Source organism: Schistocerca nitens, chromosome 5, assembly GCF_023898315.1.
Source record: "Schistocerca nitens isolate TAMUIC-IGC-003100 chromosome 5, iqSchNite1.1, whole genome shotgun sequence".
Classification (NCBI taxonomy): domain Eukaryota; kingdom Metazoa; phylum Arthropoda; class Insecta; order Orthoptera; family Acrididae; genus Schistocerca; species Schistocerca nitens.
This window is the reverse complement of record NC_064618.1, coordinates 838,555,631-838,581,168: the sequence shown is the minus strand read 5'-3', so window position 1 is coordinate 838,581,168 and position 25,538 is coordinate 838,555,631. Positions and strand designations below refer to the sequence as shown.

Here is a 25,538-nt window from a genome sequence, read left to right as displayed (position 1 = left end):
AATGTGCTCTCTTTGTAATGCAGTATATAAATTGCATTTGGTCTCACTCAGAGATGTAATGAAAGAGAAACTGGGGCAGGTGTGGGCAAATAACAGCCCTCGGGCCACATGCAGTTTTTTGGCAGTCCGCTGAGGCAGTTGAAAACTTTATGTGACAATTTATACCTTTTTCTAAAATTCCTAGTTAACTAATGCATGCAATTGGTTTAAAAGGTGTGGCCTCTGCTAATCTCTGCTTTCACAAAGTGGCCCCCAAGCCAAAACAATTGCCCATCCCTGCTCTAGAAGATTCAAAGTTGATCAGCATACCCTCATTTTCACCATGTAGTTCTCTATCTCTCCATCTGTCATTGTGCTGTGTTGCTGAATAATTTTCTTCATTGTTTGATAAACATCTTCAGCCATTGTGCAATCACCACAGACATAGAAATGGCAGTCCTCATCCATAACTTTCTTGTAAATCTCAAAAGCCTCTTTCTGAAGCAAGTCTTGGACATAAGTCTGAAACAAAGACATGAAAAGTTGTGAAAATCATGTAATATTCGAGGTATAATGAAACATCCATAAAAATTAAATGTGCAGAAGCAAAAGATTTGTGATGTTATTCCTCAACATCTCCCAGTGTAATTCATGATGAAATAGTTCACGGGTAGATAGCCGGATGTCAGTGTCCCATGGGCACTGGCATCTGGCTTTTCACCCATGAACTATTCCATCAAAAGATTTGTGTTTAATGGTTCATCAGAATATGAAGGAGAAATTACAACATCAGGAAAGCAGGGATTCATGAAAACGTAATAAAGAGAAGTTTCACATACCAGGGTTGCCACAGGTTCTGGAAATCAGGGAGTTTCAAACACATCAGGGAAATATCAGGAAAATTTGAATAAAAAAGAAAACACTGGAAAAATCTCATTTTTGTCTCAGTAGATGAAATGACTTATTTACTGAAGTGTCATGCATCGTCGCTGGCTGGGTGCAGCTGAGTACGTGCATCGCTCCCCTTCTCCCTCATTCCTACTGCTTCTTCTCTTTCTACCACTCCCCTCAGCTTGCAATTAGTGCTGCCACCACTTCTTCCCACTAGCTTAGCAGCTGCCGATGGGAGGTAGGGAGGCATGAGGAGTGGTTTGTTTGGATCCAATTCTCAAAGACTGAAGATGCTGTGGCCGGAAGCGGTGGTCACGTGTGCATGAGTTATGTCTGAGTGACCGTGTGAATGTGCGTGTGCTCTCATTCTCTGAGAAAAGCTATGGCTGAAAATATAGTTGTGAGTGTGATTGTATTTTCTACGTGCCTGTCTGTGGCTCAGAAATCATCTTTGGGGTGAGTTGCTACCTGTCCTCTTTATTGTTGATTATTGTTGAGTATTTAAACAAGTTATCAGCTGCATGGAGTGATCACCATGGTCTCATTTCATCAACATGCTGTCTGTGGCTCCTCAATAACTGGCCACGTGAGTGGATTAACACGATGGGCCAAAACCGGAGGCCGTTTCTGCAGATATCTGTAATAGCTCAGGCCCGCCAATCTGAAGCCATTCGGTTCCTGCTAATGTGCAGGCCCTGCCTGTCGGATCTAGTCTCACCGATTTTCCTGCAGGTCGGGTCCATTTGTGTGTGGTGTATATTCAGCAGATTCTCATAGTTTATCCATGGACCCAGGACTGCAATGTTCCTCAGCAGGCCAGAGACCGTGGACAATGGATTTCAGGAATTGCAACTGGGCACGTTGTACAGCGTGGCACGTTGTACAGCGTGGCACGCTTTATAGACATTTTATTTGTTCTAGTACATTTTGACACTTTGAAAATAGTTTATGTGTTAGGTAGTATGGACCATAAGAAAAAGAAAATTGTGTCAGTCATAGGTGGTTTGTATACTATGTACTCACATACAGGGTGACACAGAATAATGGGAATATTTGAAATGAGTAGTGGCAGCCATGGGCAGGTGGCAGCACTGCGGGTTCATGACTGACAGCGAGTAAACAGTCTGTCATTTCAGTAATCGTGGATTAGTGAAACAGACAACAGTGTGTGTTAGCCATAAAAATGTTTTATAAAAACAATGATAGTTTGGTAGTGGCATGGCACAGAGGGAGTTTCGACGTTTTTTTAATTTAGGAAGTCATGGTGCCATTCTGTCAAAACACGTGATAAAATGTTGGATTAATAACTTTGAAGAGACTGGATCTGCCCTCAAGAAGAAACCAACGGGACGACCAAGAAGTGTGCGTTATCCAGCAAACATTGATGTTGTACACGAGTCTGTCTTACAGAACCCACGGTGTTCAATTCATAAGGAAGCAGCAGTGATTGGAATGTCCCAGGAGAGTGTTTGCAGAATTCTTGAGCTTTATTTAAAATTTCATCCATACAAACTACAAATGGTGCAACAATTGCAGGACAACAATTACCGGTTACGATTAGGATTCTGTCAACAAATATAACAAAAGTAAACAATGATGATGAATTTCTAAACAAGTTGTGGGTGTCAGATGAGGCACATTTTCATCTCACAGGTTATATGAATAAACATAACTACCATTACTGGGCAAACACAAATCCTAATGACGTTCATGAGCACCCTTTACATGATAGTAAAGTGACAGTGTGGTGTGGTGTTTCATCACATGGGATTATCAGACAGTATTTTTTCACAAATGAGCAGGATAGCACAATAACTGTCAATGCTGATCGTTACATGGAGATGTTATGAACTTTCGTTACACCTGCATTGAACAACTTTCCAGACGTTCAAGAAGCATGGTTTCAACAGGACAGAGTGACATCACACACTGCATGACAGTCAATGGGATATGTGCGAGAATGTTTGGCAACCATGTGATCTCACAATTCGGTAACATTCCCTGGCCCTGTAGATCGCCAGATTCATCCATTTGTGATTTTTTTCTTGTGGGGCTACCTCAAGAGGCAGGTCTCACAATTTGACTAAGAACCCTGGATGAGTTAAAACAGAGAATTCTGGATGCAGTTCACAGTATCCCAGCTGAGGTGCTGCAGCAGTCATGAGGAATCTCAACAGCAGGTTTCACAAATGTATTCATACAGGAGGATGCCATCTAAAGGATGTAATTAAAAAAAATGATAAATGCCATCAATGTTTTGTAAATGGCAAAGTTGTAAGATTTCAGTTACTATGAATGCAATTTCTTTCCTTCATCACTTCTTGTTATATTGGATTGTGGAAATGTTCCCATTTTTCTGTGTCACCCAGTATTTCTCGAAAGAAAAATCACAAAATACCTGTAAAATAATAGATATAACACAGTGGGTAAGAACTGACAATAACGAACATAGTAGACCCAACATTTTATTGGCGGTCGCCTACAGTGTTGGTTCACACAATTCCTCCCCATCTTATGCACTTCTTTCAAGAGGCATCACTTTTTTCTGATGTTATTTCTGAAATTATTGAAGGTACTGTAAATCCATCTTGCAACTCCAAGGAATGCGTATTTTTGTTTCCAAATTTGTTTAATTTTATTAAAATATAAACTATCAGTGTGGTCCTTGCGAAACAATTATACCATTTGGCTTGGTTTCCCCATCTAAAAACAGTTCATTACAAAAGATGTTAATGTTAATACTTAAGATTTTTGCTCACATAAGGTAACATCATCCGCTTGGAAACTTTTTCGTATATATTTCCTTGTTTCCACTATTGTTTCTTGTGCTGTAGCTGCAAAGACAGAGTGTCAACTTACCTCTTAACTTACCCTTGATATCTCAAAATTTGTCAGGGAAAAATGTTTAAACTTGTCTGGAAATCGGGGAAATATTAGGGAATTTCACTGAGGGAAACTTGTGGCAAGCCTGATTGCACATTGCTTCTTCTATAAGTATTTAGAAAAGGCGTTGTAGACACACACAAATTAACCTTGAGAATCAGCTTATTCCCTACAATTGTTGATGGACATAGTGTAACAGCTATCAACAATCTCTTTTTCAGGCCCAAAAATCTACAGTAATTTCACTGTAAAAGCAATAGGCCTAGTCATTGGTTTAACTGATCATGATGATCAAATGTTAAAATAAAATTTAATGACCATTGAGAGATACATCGTGGAACAAAAGCATTGGATGTCAACATCATAAACAATGGCATGATCACATGCTCAGACAGAAGTATGGAAGTAATGTTGGGGTGAAATTTTTAAAGATGGTAGTGTAGATGCAAAATTTAACTCTTTCTTAAATATATTCTGACAACACTTTGTTATTTTTCCCCTTTAACAAATAAAGGCAAAACTGAATGAAAGCAAGGATAAAGAATTGATAACTCCAGGGATTAAAGAGTCTTGTGCTAGGAAGAGAAAGCTTTGTGTAGTTCAGAGAATAAAACAGTAGTCAAGATTTGAAACTCTTTCATTAAAAAAGCAAAACATATACTATGCTCTAAAAATAAAACACTCCAAGAATAAGGCAAATACTAGTCATTGAAATGAAATTGAAGCCCCAAAAAATAGCTGTGCAGAAACAATGACACATTCAAATAATTGGCCACCAAATGTAATGACTACTTCCTCATAGTGGCTGCAAACACTGCCCCAGTAGTAAACAACCGAATACAGTTGGTTTTAGATTTATTTGTGCAGACACTGCATGCACCACAAATGGACGTAGGCTTTAAAAATGCAATCCCTAAGGAGACCATCGAATTCATCAGGTGACTAAAGAGGAGTAATTTTACTAATTACAATGGTGTTTCTAACAAAATTTTGAAATCTTGTGCTGACTTGATAGAATTACCCATGAGCTGTATTTATAATCAGTCAATGACTTGGAGTGTGTGTACTGACAGGCTTAAATATATTGTAATAACACCCATCTACAAAACTGGAGCTACACAAACCACTTCTAATTACAGATCTATATCACTGCTTCCAGTCTTTTCAAAAGTATTTGAAAAAGTGGCCCATGGTGGAGTACGGACTCATTTAGCTGAGCAGAATTTGTTAACCACCTTTTAGTTTGGCTTTTGTAAAGGATACTCCATACATAAATCAGTACAAGATTTCACAAATGAAATACTGGCAGAGCTAAATAATAAAAAATTATGCTGTTGGTGTATGCTGTGACACTGCCAAAGCCATAAAATGTATGAATCACAAAGTAATACTTACCAGGCTAAAGTATTACAGCATTAATGGCATTGTATTGTTTGGATGGAGTTGTACTTCTATAATAGAAAGCAGAGGGTCTCATAAAAAGACTATATCTCAGGCATAGAAACAACTTCAGAATGAGGTGTGTACTGGACCCACTCTTCTCTGTAACCTGTATAAATTATCTTCCCATTGGCTTTAAATGATAGTTCAGAACTGTAAAGTTTGCTGACAACACAAGCACACTAATCAAGGACCCTAACCCAGACCTGCCAGACAGAGCTTAGCTGATAGCTGAACAGATGTACAAGTGGTTTATAGCAGACATTATGTCTTAGCTTCCCAAAGCTCAGACACACAGTTTCAAACAAACAACAAAAGTAGACAGGAATGACACTGAATGAAGCACAGAGTGTAAAATTCCTTGAGGTTCAGCTGGATGACAAGATAAAATGAAGTCAACACATGAATAAACTAATCAGAAGGTCAGTTCAGTGTGTTATGACCTTTAAAATATCTCTCATTCTGTTGACCTAAAGACATTACTGTTAGCTTATTTTGCATGTTTTCTTTTCCACTTGTCTGATGGAATTATCTTCTCGGGCAGTGCACATAGAGTAAGCAAGGTGTTTATTCTGCAGAAGTGAGCAGTAAGAATACTGTGCAAAGCAGATAAATGTACACATCTTGCAGAGCCTGTTTTATATTTGCACTTTAATGGCTCATGTTCCTGATAATGAAAATCAGTGTAAGCTGAACCATAATTTTCACCATCACATTACAAGGCACACAAGTAATTTTCATGTAGACTTTACCTCATTGTCCAAGATTCAGAATGGAATTATGTACTCTGACAAAAATATATTCAAAAACCTCCCATGTAACAGAAAGCAAGAAATTGGGAAAACCCACTAATTCGAAATAAAATTGCAAACACACCTCATTAGCCACTCTTCCTACAAATTTTCTAAATATTTACTGTTAAATGCATGGCAAGTAACAGTGTTTGTTATAAATATGTATGAAAAGTAATATTGTACTATAAATAAGACTCAGTATTTATAGATAAATAATATTTTCTCTGATAAATACCATTGTAATGAAGCATAGGTTAAGCTATTAATATCAGATAAACAGCAAGCATACACTAAAACTGAAGAGGCAGCATCTATTTTCTAAGTAGCAGCTTCCTTACTAATTTACTTGATTAAGTTTAGATAGCATAGATGTGAACAGTATTAAGCTGTATCATGATAGTTTTTTTATTAACATAGTATATTTGTGGCGTCTTCATCTCATGTTAATGTATTCCTCGACTTGAACCATGTCTGTGAAGGTCCTAATCTTTGAGGGGATCTATGGAAGATCACAGATGAATGAGTGGGAGCCCATATAACATATTATCATGCAAAGAAACCCTGAGTTACAGTGTATCTTTTGTAGACTTTCAGAAAAAAGATCATTTTTCTGTAATCTGTTACAATTTACTTGGAATGCTGCTATCTAACCCTAGTGGTATATGTAGATAATATGTTGTCATGAAGGTAGTTAACATGATACCCTATCAGAATGAGCACAATAAACAAGATCATTCATGTTGTTGTTATTTTGTTCACTTTTCTCTTCTCTGTGCCTCCTGCAGGTTTTTCATCATTTCTACCTGAAATGGTGCTTGCACCTTATCCTGCTCTTTATCCTCCATTTGCCTTTCTGATTCATGATTCTGTTACATGTTACATTAACCTATGCAATTTTATAACATTTACTATGAACCTGTTTTTCACTTGTTATTCTTGCCAAATTCTTTACAGCCCTGTAATAAGCCTCTGTTTCTCTTTCCCTTGCTAACTCTCTCTTTTCTTTTTTCTTCCATCTAGCCAACAAAATAACTTTCATCCTGCAGTACATCATCTGTGTCTATGAGGTGAATCTCAATTGCAGCTCTGATACATTCCTCTTCTTCTCATAGGTAATATTTAAAACCATCTGTTCTGGTTAATGTATTTGTCTTCTGAAGTTGGAATACAGTGACATGACAAAAGTAATGGAGTACCATATAATATCATGTCGGACCTCCTTTTGCCTGACGTAACGCAGCAACTCGACATGGCATGGACTCACAAGCCGTTGGAAGCCCTGTGCAACAATATTGAGCCATGTTGTCTCTATAGCCATCCATAATTGCGAAAGTGTTGCCTGTGCAGGATTTTGTGCACAAACTGATGTCTCAATTATGTCTGATAAATGCTGCATGGGATTCATGTTGGGTGGTCTGGGTGGCTACATCATTCGCTCGAATTGTCCAGAACAGTTGTGGCCCGGTGACATGATGCATTGCTACCCATAAAAATTCCATCGTTGTTTGGAAACATTAAGTCCATGTATTGCTGCCAATGATGTCCAGATAGCCGAACATTACCATTTCCAGTCAATTATTGGTTCAGTTGGACCTGAGGACTCAGCTCATTTCATGTAAACACAGCCCACTGCATTATGGAGCCAGCACCAGATTGCACTTTGTCTTGTTGACAACTTAGGTCCATGGCTTCATAGAGTCAGCACCACACTCGAACCCTGCCATCAGCTCTTACCAGCTGAAATTGGGGCACATCTGACAGGCCACAGTTTTCCAGTTTTCTAGGGTCCAACCGATATTGTCACAAGCCCAGGAGAGGCACTGCAGATATATCATGCTGTTAGCAAAGGTACTCATGTTGATCGTCTGCTGCCATGGCCCATTAACGCCAAACTTTGTGCACTGTCATAATGGATACGTTCATCATACATTCCACATTTATTTCTGCTGATATTTCACACAGTGTTGCTTGTCTGTTAGCACTGACATCTCTGCACAAACGCTGCTGCTCTCACTCATTAAGTGAAGGCCATTGGCCACTGTGTTGTCCGTGGTGAGAGGTATGCCTGGAATTTGGTATTTTCGCCACACTCTTGTCACTGTGGATCTTAAAATACTGAATTTGCTAATGGTTTCCAAAGTGGAATGTCCCATGCATCTAGCTCCAATTACCATTCCACATTCAGAGTCTCTTAATTTCCATCATGCTGCCACAATCACTTTGGAAACCTTTTCACATGAATCACCTGAGAACAAATGACAGCTCCACCAGTGCACTGCCCTTTTATACCTTGTGTGTACGATTGTACCACCATCTGTGTATGTGCATATCGCTATTCCATGACTTTTGTCTCTTCAGTGTATTTAAGCACACATGTACAAGACATAATGCTATATATTTGTTGTGGCTGTTAACTGCTATTCATAGTAGCAATATTACATATCTGATAGTGATGTACAGTATGATTCAGTTAGATTGCGACCCAGCAATAGTGGCAGTTTACCTGACAGATACATTCAGAACCAAGCATTGAAGCTTGATTGTTATGCAATCTGGACAATCATTCTATAGATAAGGCAGCTTGTGTAATTTATATATATATGGTATTTCACAATTCCTATTACAGGCTTCTAGGGTTTATAGAGCAGACTTAGTTGATAAGGTTTTGGTAATGAACCAATGTCCAGAAATGTACCATTTGGATACAAAAAAAGTTTCACCTTTTGCACTTCACGGTATGAAAAAAGAAAAAACTGAAAAGAATCAGCCCTTGTCAGTCCCTATTGACTAAAAAGTTGTAGTTCTGTGAGAAATTGATACATTCAGCAGCTAGGAGTGGTTGACAGTGGTGCTCCACGGACATACCGTGCTCATGACTTCGAAGATGACACTCTTTGACACATGGAAGAGGGCCTAAGAATGAATACTTGAAATGTTGCCCATGCCATTGGCTCCTTTAGAGAAGATAGGTCAGAACTCATTGTCCCTGCTGTGTTTATACCATGAAACAGTAGATTTGAAGGTGATTTGTTATTCATACTTATTTTATATCCAAATAGTACATTTCTGAATGTGGGTTCCCAATAAAAACGTGATCTACTAAGTCCCAGCTACAGCCCTAGCAGCCCTTAATAGGAGTCCTATAAAAATAGTCCTGTATATCTGATAACATATGTTTCTTACCTTTGGCACATTAGCCTCACGTGAGAGGGCAAGATATACTTTGTCCAGCACACCATCTTCCACCAAACGTGTCTTTTCTTCTCTGTAAAGATCTAGTGATCGATGGCGACAGCCGAAAAAGAGCCACATTTTCCCAAAATTTTCTGGACCTGTAACAGTTTGGACATTTCAGTACAAAGGATTTGAATTATAAATGAACTCACTTTAGAAACTTCATTGAACTTTATGATAGTCCCTCACACATTTTGCATGTTGTTATGTGATTTCATGATGGCCTTGTGTAGATACATTACAATAATTATTTCTACTAAAAGCTGTGAGAAAAAATGACACAAATTTTTTAGTAATATAGAGAACAGAACAGTATTTCTTTAAAAAATAATGTAGAGTACACAAATACAGTAAATAAACAAATAATTAATATTTATAATTGATTTGCAATTAGCAAGAATTTCAGTGATGAATAGGTACATTTGCAAAAAGTTATGCCTTAGTCCCATAAAATTAAATAGATTTACTGTATTTAACACACACACACACACACACGTGTGCTCGCAAACGCTACTCATAGATATTATTGCAGTTTCAGGCAACTGAAGCCACATTGGCAGTGTGGTTTCAGTTGCCCGAGACTGCAGTTGTGTGTGTGAGTTGCCTCTGTGTGCCATAGCGCGCGCGCGCACTCTCGCGGGCACAGTTTTTTTTGTGTGTGTGTGTGTGTGTGTGTGTGTGTGTGTGTGGTCTATTGTTAACAAAGCCACTACTGGCTGACAGCTTTGTTTGTGACATACTTTTTGTTGTTTCTATCTGCTGTATGGTGGGTAGCAACTTTCCTTCTCATAATATTGTAATAATACACTTGGATCACTCAGAAATGAAAATAGATCCTTTAATAAAGTTTCCAGAAACACTTCTCGTTTATAAAGCTTCACGATAACTAGAAAACAAAAAATGCAAGTGTTCCACCACAAAATAAAATCAGGTAATGTTCTTGTCATTCAGCAGCCATGCCTTTGAAGGAAGATAAATGATAGAGCAATCAGTACTAGTGGTGTTGAAAAGTCACTAAAATTCAGCAAGCCCAGAGACTCAACTGTCCCCTTCCAATTCTGTAAAGATTTTATAGGTGACTTAGGTCCATTGTTGACTATGACTGTCCATAAATCTCCCCTCATGATATCTTAAGCAACATTGATTGAGGTAGCCAGGCAGACTTAGTCACAGCATACCACCTCCAATAAGAGCATTCCTCATAAAACACTGTAGTGTTTAAAACAGCCTTTGGATTAATTCTGCTTTATTACCACACAAAAACTCTCAGTGGAATATCTTAACTGTCTTGTGACTGGAATGAAAGTTTTTTGAACTGAAGACTGCATTATATTGTTGTTGATTGGCACTCCTCACCTTTTCTCCATGGAGGGGGGTTGGATGGTAAGGAAGAGGCATAGTGCAAGGAGAGTGAGGGATAGTGGTGTAGGGGTGGGGGAGAATACTAGTGCTGCCAGTGTGAGTGTGCATGGATGTGGTGGCGACAGGGTAGGACAGCTAAGTGTAACATTGGGAGGCTAGGCCAGGACATGGAAAGGGAGGGTAGGGGAGTAGACTATGTATGTGAGCTGGTGGGACAGAAGGCATGTGTAGTACTGGAGTGGAAGCAGGGAATGGGATAAGCATGTGGAAGATAGGAACTAGTGAAGGCTGAGGCTATAGGGGGTAAGGGAACTAAGGATATTTTGTAGGAAGCGTTTCCACCTGCTCAGTTCATAAAAACTGGTGGTAGTGGGAAGAATTAAGACAATACAGGGTGTGAAGCAGTTGTTAAATTGAAACACATCATGTTGGGCAGCATGTTCAGCAACTGGGTGGTCCAGCTGTCTCTTGCTGCAGTTTGGTGGTGGCCATTCATGCAGACAAACAGCTTGTTAATTGTTATGCCCACGTAAACTGCAGCACAGAGGGTGTGGCTAATTTGATACATCACATAGCTTATTTGACAGGTGACCCTGTCTTTGATGCAGTAGGAGATGTTAGTGACAGAAATGGAGTAGACGCCAGTGGGAAGATACATGGGGAAGGTCTTGCTCATATGAGGTGGTATCCTCCCCCCCTCCCCACCCCCCATAGAAAAAGAATTATTTTTTAAAAGCTATATATTTTCAAATTTTTTACAAAACAATCTTATCCCCCTCAAAATACTCCATTACAACTAATACATTTGTCCCACTGGTGCTTCCACTATTCGAAACATTTTTTGTAGTCCTTGTTAGCTGTCATGGCCGACAGCTCCTCCCTCATTTTTCTCTTGACTTCTTCAGTGTTGTCAGATCATCATCCTTTCACGCCCCTATACATGTGTATGGCAGAGCCATGCCAAAAACGGTTTAACAGAGAGGGCTGTGTGTGCTGGAGAATTGTCGTAGTGGAAGAACCAGTCTTCTGTGTGCCACAAATTCCCAAATCTTCCTCTAAAATTCTCTGAACCGAGCTCCAAGATAATGTGATAATGTCTTGACAGTTGATCAGTTGTCTGTTGAGAGTCTGAGAGCACAAACTCTCGAATTTTTTCACTATTTTTGTCGATTCAGGCAGTTGATGGACATCCAGAATGAGGTTTGTCATCAATCAACATGTCGCCATTTTTAAATCAAGCAAACCACTCTTACTCTTGAGTTTTTCCCATAGCATCATCTTGATAATCTGTTTTCAACATTAAAACAGTTTCAACAGGATGGAGAAGGATATTGCATAGGTTGGGTGTATGGCAGAATACCACTATGAGAGGGCTGGGGAGGATATTTCACATTTTAGGGCACAATGAGAGGTAATTGAAACACTAGCAGAGAATGTAACTCAGTTGCTCCACTCCTCGGTGGCACCGAGTCACAGGAGGAGTGCCCTTTTGTGGCCAGACAGTTAGTACTGTATGTGAAGGCTGATAGGTGACTGGTGTATTTACTGGACAAGTTTTGAGGTAATTACGGTCTGTAAAGATGTCAGCGAAACCCTTGGTTTATTTGTATGCAGACTGTTTGTCACTACAGATACACTGACCATCCATGTATGGAAGAGTCTTCTTGGTGTGCAATGCATGGTATCTGTTGAAATGGAGGTACCGATGTAGCCAACCTTGAGGTGGAGGTCAACATCAAGGCAGGTGGCTTTTTTAGCAAAGAGAACAAGGTGAAGTGAATAGGTTTAAAGTGTTGAAGTTCTGGACAAATGTGGATCGGGTGTCTCCACCCTCAGTCCAAACCATGAATTCGTTGTCAATAGCCTGAATCAGATGAGGAGTTTGGGATTCTGCATTGTTCAGAAGGATTCCTCTAAATGGCCCATGAATAAGTTAGCATAGGATGGTGCCATGCGGGTACCCATTGCTGTACCACAAATTTGTTTGTAGATGATTCCTTCAAAGGAGAAGTTGCTGTCTGTGAGGATAACATTGACCACAGTGACCAGGAAGGAAATTGCAGGTATGGAGTCAGTTGGACATTGGAAAATGTAGTGTTCAGTAGCAGTAAGGCCATGACCATTGGGGATGGTGTAAAGGTAATCCTATTTTCTGTCACATTACTCTTCTCAGTGTCTCTCCTTTCCTGCCTCTAAAAACTAAACTAAACTCCTCCCAAACAGGCCATGAAGGCCCCACGGTACTGACTGGCTGCTGTGTCATCCTCAGCTCATAGGTGATACTGGATGCAGATACGGAGGGGCATGTAGTCAGCACACCACTCTCCCGGCCATATGTCAGTTTCCGAGACCAGAGCCACTACTTTTCAATCAAGTAGCTCCTCAGTTTGCCTCACAATGGCTGAGTGCACCCCGCTTGCCAACAGTGCTCGGCAGACCAGATGGTCACCCATCCAAGTTCTAGCCCAGCCCGACAGCGCTTAACTTAGGTGATCTGACAGGAACCGGTCTTACCACTGCAGCAAGGCCGTTGGCCCTTTTCTGCCTCTACACCTCCAAAAACATAGGTTTTTCATAATAGGTGCATTGTGCTGCCACCTACTGCCAGGTACTCCATATCAGCAATCTCAGTAGTCATTAGACATCGTGAGAGAGCAAAATGGGGTGCTCTGCAGAACTCACAGACTTTGAACGTGGTCAGGTGATTGGATGTCACTTGTGTCATATGTCTGTATGAGAAAATTCCACACTCCTAAACGTCGCTAGGTACACTATTTCTGATGTGATAGTGCTGTGGAAACGTGAAGGGACACGTATAGCACAAAAGCGTACAGCCCAACCTCGTTTGTTGACTAACAGAGACTGCTGACAGTTGAAGAGGGTTTTAATGTGTAATAGGCAGACATCTATCCAGACCATCACACAGGGATTCCAAACTGCATCAGAATCGACTGCAAGTGCTATGACAGATAGGCAGGAAGTGAGAAAACTTGGATTTCATGATTGAGTGGCTGCTCGTAAGCCACACATCATGCCGGTAAATGCCAAATGATGCCTCGCTTGATGTAAGGAGCGTAAACATTGGACGATTGAGCAGTGGAAAAATGTTGTGTGGAGCGACAAATCTCAGTACACAATGTAGCGATCCAATGGCAGGGTGTGGGTATGGCGAATGTCTGGTGAACATCATCTGCCAGCGTCTGTAGTGCCAACAGCAAAATTTGGAGGTGGTGATGTTATGGTGTGGTCATGTTTTTCATGGAGGGGGCTGGCACCCCTTGTTGTTTTGAATGGCACTGTTGCAGCACAGGCCTACATTGATGTTTTAAGCACCTTCTTGCTTCCCACTGTTGAAGAGCAGTACAGGGATGCCGATTGCATCTTTCAACATGGTCGAGCATCTATTCATAATGTACGATCTGTGGCGGAGTGGTTATGCGACAATAACATCCCTGTAATGGACTGGCCTGCACAGAGTCCTGACCTGAATGTATAGAACACCTTTGGGATGTTTTGGAATGCCGACATCGTGCCAGGCATCACTGACCGACATCGATACCTCTCCTCAATGCAGCACTCCATGAATAATGGGCTGCCATTCCCAAAGAAACCTTCCAGCACCTGATTGAACATATGCGTGTGAGAGTGGAAGCTGTCATCAAGGCTAAGGGTGAGCCAACACCATATTGAATTCCAGTATTACCGATGGAGGGCGCCACAAACCTGTAAGTCATTAGGGTGCCACGAACTTGTAAGTTATTTTCAGCCATGTGTCTGGAAACTTTTGATCACGTAGTGTACTTTCTTAGATTTTATTTTTGACAACTGTAGTGCATACATCACCATATGAACTGTTTTGTCTGCACACAGCACATGGCTAGTTCAGCGTACGGGGGCAGTGTCTCATGCTTCTCATTCTTCTCACCGATATTATTTCTGGTACTTCAAATTAAATCACTTGCCTTCATTCTTGCATATTTTCATGTGTTTTGCTGTATCAGTGTAGGCCTGTTTTGTTGCACCACACACCTATTCCCCCTTCCCCTACTCACTTATTCAAGCTAGCATCTTACTGACGCACCTAATGACATTACATCTACTGCCCTCTCCTTTCACACATATCCACCAACTGACCCATGCCCCACTCTATTGTATTTTTATTAATTTTTTTCACTTTGACCTCATCCCACATTAAAGACAATTTTATGTTGTTCTCGTCATTACTACTTTCCCTTGATGTGTTACATTATTTTATGTATTTTTGTGTGTTTTTATCCTCCACATTGGAGCCTTGGTCCTTCCAAATGCACCAGTATAAAAAAGTATCCCTATCCCTAGCCATAAACCAGTCCCACATACTGTTCTTGTGTTGTTGTCTAACATGTAGAATTCCCCCAAATGGCCTGATCATAAAATTGTTGATCTCCAGCTGCTGCCCCTCCTTCCAGAATTACCTCTGTCTGTTCAAATTAAGTCAGTCCGTGGCCCTCACCAACTTAGTCCTGTAAAACCAAGTAAATCAGGCCCAACCTTCTTGCACTAACTCAACTCCATTTGTAAAATATTCTGCCTTGCAGTCTACATTCCTGCATCCCATTTCCTTGATTAAAACCCTTGCCCTCCAGAAACTAGAGTAAGATGCACAATACCACCTCAAAAAAATTGTCCAATCTGTTCACCTTATACTCACATGTTGGTCTATCATTATCCATCACCACTACAAAAGCATACATGAAACCTCCCGCACATCTCATGGCCACCAAACCATGCCTTGCAAACCTACTACATCTTTCCACACCCTCAAAAAATTCCCCTGCCACTCTACAGAATCCAGATTCTAAACTGCCCCGCAACACAATCATGAAATTGTCCTCAAATCCTCAGTACCACAGAAGTAACAGTCCTTTTCAATGGCCGTACCTTTTGACCCACTCCCAAATTCAGTCACACTGGGCTTTTCAAAGATCTTCTCCTTGTCCCAAATGTGGTAACACTCTTTCTGCCATTAACTGTACCAATCAAACTCAATACAGAACCAATACTAACCCTACTCTGACTCAGTTTACTCTTTCATCCAACTGTGATCCATCCCCATTCCCCCCAAATCACCCACTGTTAACTTTCTAGGATATCCAAACCTTGAACCTTGCCTCACCATCATTCCCCAAATCCCTCAAATGGAAACCAACCTCACATCTGCAGGAAGAACCACAATCACCCACCTAAAAACTGATCCTGAACATATAATTCTACCTGCCGACAAAGGCCCCACCACTGTACTTATGAACTGCAGGGATTACCTGGTAGAGAAACTCTGCCAGCCATCAGATGTGTCCACCTACAAGCTCTGCTACAGAGACTGAATTCCAGAAATCCAGAAAAATCTCCAGTCCCTCCTCTAATCCTTCTGTCCATCCCAGAATCTTTCCCCTGAGTCTGTCTCTTTCCATCCCCCACCATTCTTTGCACTCCTCCCTTGCACATGTTTCTTAAAGTACATAAACCTAACCACCCAGGATGCCCCATTGTGGCTCTTTGTGTGCTCCCACAAAGCGAGTCTCCATCCTATTATCAGTAATCTACCCCTCCTACATAATAGACACCAACCATTTCCTATACCGATTTTCCACAGTTCCTATTCCTATATTGCCTGCTGCCATGCTCATCACTATTGATTCTACCTCCCATTACATTAACATCCCCAGTGCTCGTGGCTTTGCCTGTAGTGAACAGTACGATTCCCAACATCCAACTGACTCCGGACCTACAACCTCCGTCCTGCTCACAATGGCCAACTGTATCCTCACCCACAATTATTTTACCTACAAACAAATCTCAGATGCAGCAGAAGGCACATTCATGGCACCATCCTGTGCTAACCTATTCATGAGCTATCTGGAGGAATCCCATATCCTTCACCTAATTCAGATCCATTGATGACATTTTCATGATCTGGACCAAAGGTGATAACATCCTATCCACATTCCTCCAGAACCTCAATACCTTATCCCCTATTTACTTCACCTGAACCTTCTCAGCCCAACAAGCTACCTTCTTCAACGTCGATCTCCACTCCAAGATTGGCTTCATCGGTGCCTCCGTCCACATCAAACCTGGCTCCCACCAGCAACATTTCCACTTCACCAACTACAACCATTCCACACCAAAAAGTCGCTTCCATACATTCCAGCCATCCACAGCGGTTGCATCTGTAGTGATAAGCAACCAGTCTCCAAATATGCGAAGGATGTCAAATCAAGCCTTCACAGACCGTAACTATCCTCCATACCTTGCTCAGAAACACACCCACCATCCCCCACATAGCCGCTGTCTGGCCACAAAGGAGCACTCCTCTCATGACAGTACCATCTGCCAAAGTCTCTGAAATTGTGTCATTTCATGTGTATAAGTACCTGCAGCTGGGTTTCAGGCTGGATCCCCTATTTACGTTCAATGCTGAGGTGCTGTTCCAGAACATGGAGAACCTCAGAAATTCTGTTCATGTGTAAGGGGGAATTTAAAGTAGACTGGGGTGGCAGTGAGAATTTGGATCAAGAAGGGAGGGGTGCCAGGGTAATGCGTGCAGTTGTGTAAACCTCTGTGCCAGGGTGGCTTAGTGGCTAACACTCCCCCTCCCATTCCCCCCTCTTGCTTTCTCCGAACCTGCCAGCACAGTGTCCCAATGCTGCACCTTGTCTCCTGCATGTCCCTCCACACCTCCGAGTTAGATTGCTACTCGGTAACTCAGTTCAGATGCAGCTGGAGTCAGGCCTTAGTGCCTGGAGACAGTGGCCATGTGTTTGTGAGATGTTCTTGTGTGAATTTGTAGTTCTGAAGAATGAATTTGTCCAGAAGATGAAATATTTCTGGCATTATTTTTCATTGTGCCTGTGATGCAACAGCTCCTCTATGTGGTGAGTAGCAGTATACCCTTTCCATATTGTTGAAATTAATAACAGTATATGCATAGGAATATAAACAATCATTCTTCCTACAAACAGAATAAGCAGCAACCCTATAGTGATTTTGGCTGAGAGCATAGGTACCCAAACACCTGATTTTTGAATCTTCCCCATTACATGCAGATGTCGCATGATGGTGGAATGATCACAGTTCATCACATTTTCCAGTTATAGTGTACAATAATGTGGATCATAGTGGATTGATGCCTTTAAACAATCTTCTTCAAACTGCAGGAGTCTTCCTGAATGTGGAGGGTGATTAGTGTCAAAATGATCCTCCTTAATACAAGAAAACCATTTCCTTGGCTTGCTCTGTCCAGTGACATTATCCCCATATTTCTGACTGCCTCCACTGCTGTCACCCCTCTACTGAACTGAACAGAAGAATGCCAGAAATGTTCTGATTTCTTGACTTGACACTCCAATTTCTAGCACCCATAGCTCAAGTCACTATCTCCAGGTGACAAAATGACAATAGCAGCAGTGAACTACAAATAAAAATGACAGTCGATAAGTAAACTTATAGCAACTGGAATACAAACATGCAAAACAGGAACACTACGAACTTCTACACCAACCTAATATGAAGCAGTGCTCCATTCTGCCACCTCTGATGTGTTAAAGAGTAGTATTAATGATTAACAACTATTAAACTGTAGGTGAGATGTGACCAAAAAGTAAAGGAAATTTGTTAATTTCGCAGGCTGTTTACATCCAATTTTCAAAACAAAAAGAATGTATGTTGCTGTTACGGATGTTCCTGGTGTATGTTTGCATTTTCAGCTGTTTTGAATATTTAGTTTATTGTTGACAGTCAAAAAGGTTACACGAGGTTTTGAGTGCTCAGCGAATTTTTGCTTATGAAACAAATGGATCAAAGAATTTGCTTTAAATTTTGCTTGAAAAATGGAATGTAGAGCAGAACCACATTCAAAATATTGACTGTGGCTTATGGTGGATTTGCTACGACTAAAAAGAAAGTTTATGAGTGGTATAATTGTTTTGAAGAGGGTCAAGAAGATACTGGAGATCATGACTGCCCTGGACACCCTAGCACGTCAATTACTGATGAAAATGTGCAAGAAGTAAAGGAAATCGTTCGGGAAAATCAGTGAATCACCATCAGAGAGTTTGCAAATGATTTCGGCATATCCTTTGGCTCACGTCAAGAAATTTTTTCAGGTGGTTTGGGCACAAAATATATAGCAGCAAATTTTGTTCCGAAATTGTTGAACTTTGGCCAAAACCAATGTCACATAGATGTCACCCAAGAATTGGAAATTTGTGGTAAGGTCTTATGGGACCAAACTGCTGAGATCATGGGTCCCTAAGCTTACACACTACTTAATCTAACTTAAACTAACTTCTGCTAAGCATGACACACCCCAATGCCTGAGGGAGGACTCAAACCTCCTATGGGGGGAGCCACCCAGGAATTGCTGAATGAAGTCAACAATAATCCAGCACTTCTGAAGAAGATTATAACAGGTGATGAAAAATGGGTATGTTGGTATTACATTGAAACCAGGGCTCAGTCTTTTACAGTGGAAATCGTCTGAAAATCCAGGACCAAAGAAAGAATAAGTGTGAGGTCATCCAAATGGGTGCTTAAAAGAATCTGCTAATCTTCAGTTACACGATAAATCAGTCAAATCTAAAGGCTGTAAATTCAAGTAAATACCTAGGAACTACAATTATGAATAACTTAAATTGGAAGCAACACATAGAAAATGTTGTGGGGAAGGCTACGCAAAGACAGCGTTTTATTGGCAGGACACTTAGAAAATGTAACAGATCTACTAAGGAGACTGCCAACACTATGCTTGTCCGTCTTGTTTTAGAATACTGTTGCATGATGTGGGATCCTTACCAGATAGCACTGACGGAGTACATCGAAAAAGTTCAAAGATGGGCAGCACGTTTTTATTATCGCGAAATATGGGAGACAGTGTCACAGATACAGGATTTGGGCTTGACATCATTAAAAGAAAGACATTTTTAGTTGTGATGGTATCTTCTCACGAAATTCTAATCACCCACTTTCTCCTCCAAATGCGAAAATATTTTGTTGACATCGATCTGCAAAGGGAGAAACGATCACCATGATAAAATAAGGGAAATCAGAGGTTGTACAGGAAGATATACACTCCTGGAAATGGAAAAAAGAACACATTGACACCGGTGTGTCAGACCCACCATACTTGCTCCGGACACTGCGAGAGGGCTGTACAAGCAATGATCACACGCACGGCACAGCGGACACACCAGGAACCGCGGTGTTGGCCGTCGAATGGCGCTAGCTGCGCAGCATTTGTGCACCACCGCCGTCAGTGTCAGCCAGTTTGCCGTGGCATACGGAGCTCCATTGCAGTCTTTAACACTGGTAGCATGCCGCGACAGCGTGGACGTGAACCGTATGTGCAGTTGACGGACTTTGAGCGTGGGGCGTGAGGTCTCCACAGTACATCGATGTTGTCGCCAGTGGTCGGCGGAAGGTGCACGTGCCCGTCGACCTGGGACCGGACCACAGCGACGCACGGATGCACGCCAAGACCGTAGGATCCTACGCAGTGCCGTAGGGGACCGCACCGCCACTTCCCAGCAAATTAGGGACACTGTTGCTCCTGGGGTATCGGCGAGGACCATTCGCAACCGTCTCCATGAAGCTGGGATACGGTTCCGCACACCGTTAGGCTGTCTTCCGCTCACACCCCAACATCGTGCAGCCCGCCTCCAGTGGTGTCGCGACAGGCGTGAATGGAGGGACGAATGGAGACGTGTCGTCTTCAGCGATGAGAGTCGCTTCTGCCTTGGTGCCAATGATGGTCGTATGCGTGTTTGGCGCCGTGCAGGTGAGCGCCACAATCAGGACTGCATACGACTGAGGCACACAGGGCCAACACCTGGCATCATGGTGTGGGGAGCGATCTCCTACACTGGCCGTACACCACTGGTGATCATCGAGGGGACACTGAATAGTGCACGGTACATCCAAACCGTCATCGAACCCATCGTTCTACCATTCCTAGACCGGCAAGGGAACTTGCTGTTCCAACAGGACAATGCACGTCCGCATGTATCCCGTGCCACCCAACGTGCTCTAGAAGGTGTAAGTCAACTACCCTGGCCAGCAAGATCTCCGGATCTGTCCCCCATTGAGCATGTTTGAGACTGGATGAAGCGTCGTCTCACGCGGTCTGCACGTCCAGCACGAACGCTGGTCCAACTGAGGCGCCAGGTGGAAATGGCATGGCAAGCCGTTCCACAGGACTACATCCAGCATCTCTACGATCGTCTCCATGGGAGAATAGCAGCCTGCATTGCTGCGAAAGGTGGATATACACTGTACTAGTGCCGACATTGTGCATGCTGTGTTGCCTGTGTCTATGTGCCTGTGGTTCTGTCAGTGTGATCATGTGAGGTATCTGACCCCAGGAATGTGTCAATAAAGTTTCCCCTTCCTGGGACAATGAATTCACGGTGTTCTTATTTCAATTTCCAGGAGTGTAGATGTTCATTCTTTCCACTCGTTATACGAGTTTGGAATAATAGAGAATTGTGAAGATGGTTTGATGAACCCTCTGCCAGCCACTTAAATGTGATTTGAGGAGTATCTATGTAGGTAGATGAATTCAACAAATTCCATCACATGTGAAGTTTCTTCTCACTGCTTTCGTTTATTGCAATGAGGGCATCATGAGTTCCTCACTTATGGTTGTATGGCCAATAAGGAATACTGCCTGGGAGCTATGCACAATTTGCGTGAAGAAATCCAATGAAAACGACCACACTGTGATGAAATTACACATGGAAACGACATCACAATAATGCTCCCACTCACACCTCAGTGGTTGATCGTAATTCTTTGGCCAAAAAACAAAACCATTATGCTGCCTTAGCTACCATATTCACTGGACATGGCTCCCTGTGACCTCTTTGTATTCTCAAGGTGAGAGAAAAACAGAATTACTGAAAGAGCTGAACACCATAATGAAAAATGAGTTGCAGATGTGCTTCCGAAATTGGAAACAAATGCTGGCCGAAGTGTATTACATCTGATATCATATCTGTGGAGGATTACTTTGAAGGGGACAAAGTTGATGTTAATGAATAACTAAACATACCTGAAAAAAAATTCCTGTTAACTTTTTGATCACACCTGATGGATAGTAAATATAACATGAAAGCTATGAGTTTTTAATCCTTGTACCACTGAAAAGATGAGTGAAATCACTGTTAGTGTCATTAGTGTTCAGAAGCAGCTGAAATCATTAAAATGTAACAAAGCTCCAGGGCCTGATGGAACCCAATCAGATTCCATACTGAATTTTTACTGAGTTAGCCCCTCTCCTAACTATAATATATTGTAGATCCCTTGGACAAAAAACCATGTCCTGTAATGGGAAGAAATCACAGGTCACACCTGTTCGCGAGAGGGGCTAGTAGAAGTTATCCACGAAACTGCTGTACAATATCCTTGACATTGATTTGTTGTGGGCTCTTAGAACATATTCTGAGCTCAAACTTAATGAGGAATCTCGAACAGAATAACCTCCTCCATTGCCAATAAGCATGGATTCCAAAAACATCAATCATGTGACACCCATTTCGCACTTTTCTCACATGACTTACTGAAAGCTTTGAATCAAGGCAGTCAAGTGGATGCAGTATTCCTTGATTTCCAAAAAGCATTTCACTGAGAGCAACATAAACACTTATTGTCAAAAGTATGACCATATGGAGTATCAAGTGAAATTTTTGACTGGAGTGAGGATATTTTATTGGGGACACTGCGTATTATGATCGTTGGAGAGTCATTGTCAGATGTAGAAATACCTTTGGGTGTACCCATGGAAGTGTGCTGGAACCCTTGCTGTTCATTTGCATGTTAATGACCTTGCGGACAATATTAATGATAACCTCAGACTTTTTGCAGGTGACACAGTTATCCATAGTGAAGTACTGTCTGAAAGAAGCTGCGTAAATATTCCTTCAGACCTTGATAAGATTTGAGAGTGGTGCAAAGATTGGCAACTTACTCTAAATGTTCAGAAATATAAAATTATGCACATAACATAAAAATATAGTATCTTGTGACTATAATATTATTGAGTCACAGCTGGAATCAGCCAACTCATACAAATTGCTGTGTGTAATGCTTTGCAGGTATATGGGATGGAACGCTCACATAGGCTCAGTCATGCATAAAGCAGGTGGTAGACTTCAGTTTATTGGTAGAATACTGGCAAATTACAATCAGTGTACAAAGGAGGCTGCTTACAAATCACTCATGTGACTCAGTCTAGAATACTGCTCAACTGTGCGAGACCTGTACCAAATACGACTAATAGCGGATATTGACTGTATACAGATAAAGGCAGTATGAATGGTCACAGGTTTGTTTGACTCATGGTTGAGTGTCACAGAGATGCTGAGGGAACCGAACTGGTAAGACTGCTGAAGATAGATGTAAACCTACGTACAAAGTTTCAAGAACTGGCTTTAATTGGTAACTTTATGAATATACTACAACCCCCCTGTGTATCACTCACATAGCGATCATGAGGACAAGATTAGATTAATTACGGCATGCATAGTATGTGAGTGGAACAGGAAGAACCCCTATTAACTGATACAATGGGACATACATATTTACCATATGTACAAGAATGACTTATCTCTAATTTTGAATTCTCAATGTTTCTTAGTATATTGCATTATGCAGTGGTTTAAAATCTATGCAGCAGAACACAAAAACCTGCTCTGACTCATAGACAAAGATTCTTAATTCAGATGAAACATTTATATTATTAACAAGTACCAGTAAACAGTTAATGTATTGGAAAATGGGTGTAAGGACACAAAGGTTTTTAACAGATCCCTGCAGAATGTTCGGGTACATATTTTATGAAGTTTTATTACTGCACCATTTTGCTACATTTGTTTCCTTTCACTCCACTGCCTTTGAAGATAATTCCGTAAGACAACATGGGGCAAAAGTATGGAAATTAAGCCATCATTCTGGTCTCAATCCTGTGAGAATTACTCCTAAGCACAAAACAAGCTAAATGGAGCTTGCTGTTTACCTTTTTGTTGACTCTTTGTTCATGTTACCCAGATTGAGCCCAAAGAATATTGTATATTGTGTTTCATTCAATATGCAATCAAGAATAGCTATTTTTGGTACCAGCAGGCCATTTATGTTCATTTGAAATTGCATAATATGAGATTGAACTGTTTGTTTGAACCAGTTGTAAGCACATTCAATATCTTGGCTGTGCCTGGTATGCATGCTGGTATTTACTGATGGATAAATCTGCTTACAATATGACTGAAGAAATGTTGCAATTAAAATGCATGCAATATCCTTTTTTCTGTCAACTTGGCAATACATTCATTTTACTTTGTTGCCTACCATTGTAAAAACAAATTAACAGTAGAATTTTGTGTAGTCAGTTAATGTTTGGGATTCAGGTTAACAAGACTTGAGAAATAAAATGGTAAGTTGTGAATGTTGTACTGTTTGGCCATAAAAAAAAAAAAAAGTGTCACGCTTGTTTATGTAGACATTTAATCCTCAAGCCACTTTGCCAGGTTTAGTGGAGAGTACTTCTGGTTGTGCTATCACATTCCCCCTTTCCTGTTCCATACATGGATGGTGTCCAGGAAGAATTACTATTGGTAGGCTTCTATAAGAGCTCAGATTTCTCTGATTTTCCCATTATGGTTAATTTGTAAGATGATTATGAAAATAATATGCTGCCTGCATCTTGGAACACACACTGTTGGAATGGTAACATTAAACTTCCACAGGATACCCAACACTTCTCACTGTAATTTGTTCAGCATCTCTGTGATGCCCCTGCACTTATTAAACAAATATGTGACAAAATTTTCTGCTGTTTTCATCTCTATCTATTTAATTAAAGGGCTAACCCGATTCGTGGTTAATGGTTGATGGTCCATTATGCAGGTTGCCTGTCTAATGGCCACCACTGGCAATAAAAATTTGATTTTCAGTGTTTCATGTAACTATAAACCAAATTTAAAATTCTGCCATAATCTACTCCTTAAGAAGGACAATCTTATGCTAAAATGTAGACACTGGGAGACAAGTATTTCTGCAACAAACTGTGTATATGTCATGAGGCACCTCATCTTATGGTGCACAAATTACCTGGACTCCATTCATCCAGTATTTGAGAATAAGAGCACTTAAGCAGTTCTAAACAAACATTAAATATAATTTCCGTCCTATTCAAAAAAATTTCTTGCTACATCCATAATGTCAAATATTTAACACTTTAACACATTTATAAAGTAATCAGACAATTGAAGATGTTTTATACATGGAAGTTTGATTCTTTAAAGAATCGAGGTTTTACTGGTCTCCTCTGTTAACACTACCTAGAAAGAGCCTTAGATTGATGAGCATTACTCAGTACCCTTCATTCGATGTGTATTGTGTGTAGGGTAACAGCCATAGGCTTGACTCGAACAGGTATCACAATTGAAGTTACACCAAAGGTGATTTGTTCACTGAGTAATAGTTAGAAAAAATTTGATTGTATTGTTAACATCTAAGTTCAACCAATGAGTAGCGCAAAAACTGTGATAACTGCCAATTATATTTTTAATTCATGTTGAAATTGGCACATTTTCAGTTGACAGTGTTGACAAATAAGTTATAAGCCTGTGACACATTTTGTGTAATGTGATGCATTAATTGCAAACAGGTAGATAAACCAATTGACCAACCTTTCTGAGATGCTTGTAGTTCTGCCATTCGCTGCTGCCAAAATCCTCTAAAAGGAGCAATTCCTGTGCCTGGTCCAACCATGATAACAGGCTTGGTGTTTTCTTTTGGCATATGAAAATTTGGTGCGCTGTAAAAAAGTAAAACATTTCAGTAACAGAAATGATTTTTAAGGGAGCTAAATTCCCAGTCTTTTTCATTTTGCCTGCCAGAGAAAGAAAGAAAAGCCTAGTTATC

At 40.9% G+C, this 25,538-nt stretch overlaps 1 protein-coding gene across 1 annotated transcript in view; it reads right to left on the bottom strand.

Moving 5' to 3' along the window:
• The window catches only part of LOC126260748 (nitric oxide synthase-like protein), a 158,684-nt gene that overhangs the window by 7,963 nt on the left and 125,183 nt on the right, over window positions 1-25,538 (bottom strand). Inside the window, exons 23-25 of the mRNA XM_049958086.1 lie at window positions 25,304-25,431; window positions 9,171-9,319; window positions 310-501 (exon numbers count right to left, since the gene is read on the bottom strand). Coding sequence (XP_049814043.1) covers window positions 310-501; window positions 9,171-9,319; window positions 25,304-25,431 — 469 coding nt within the window. The remainder of the gene's footprint in view (window positions 1-309; window positions 502-9,170; window positions 9,320-25,303; window positions 25,432-25,538) is intronic.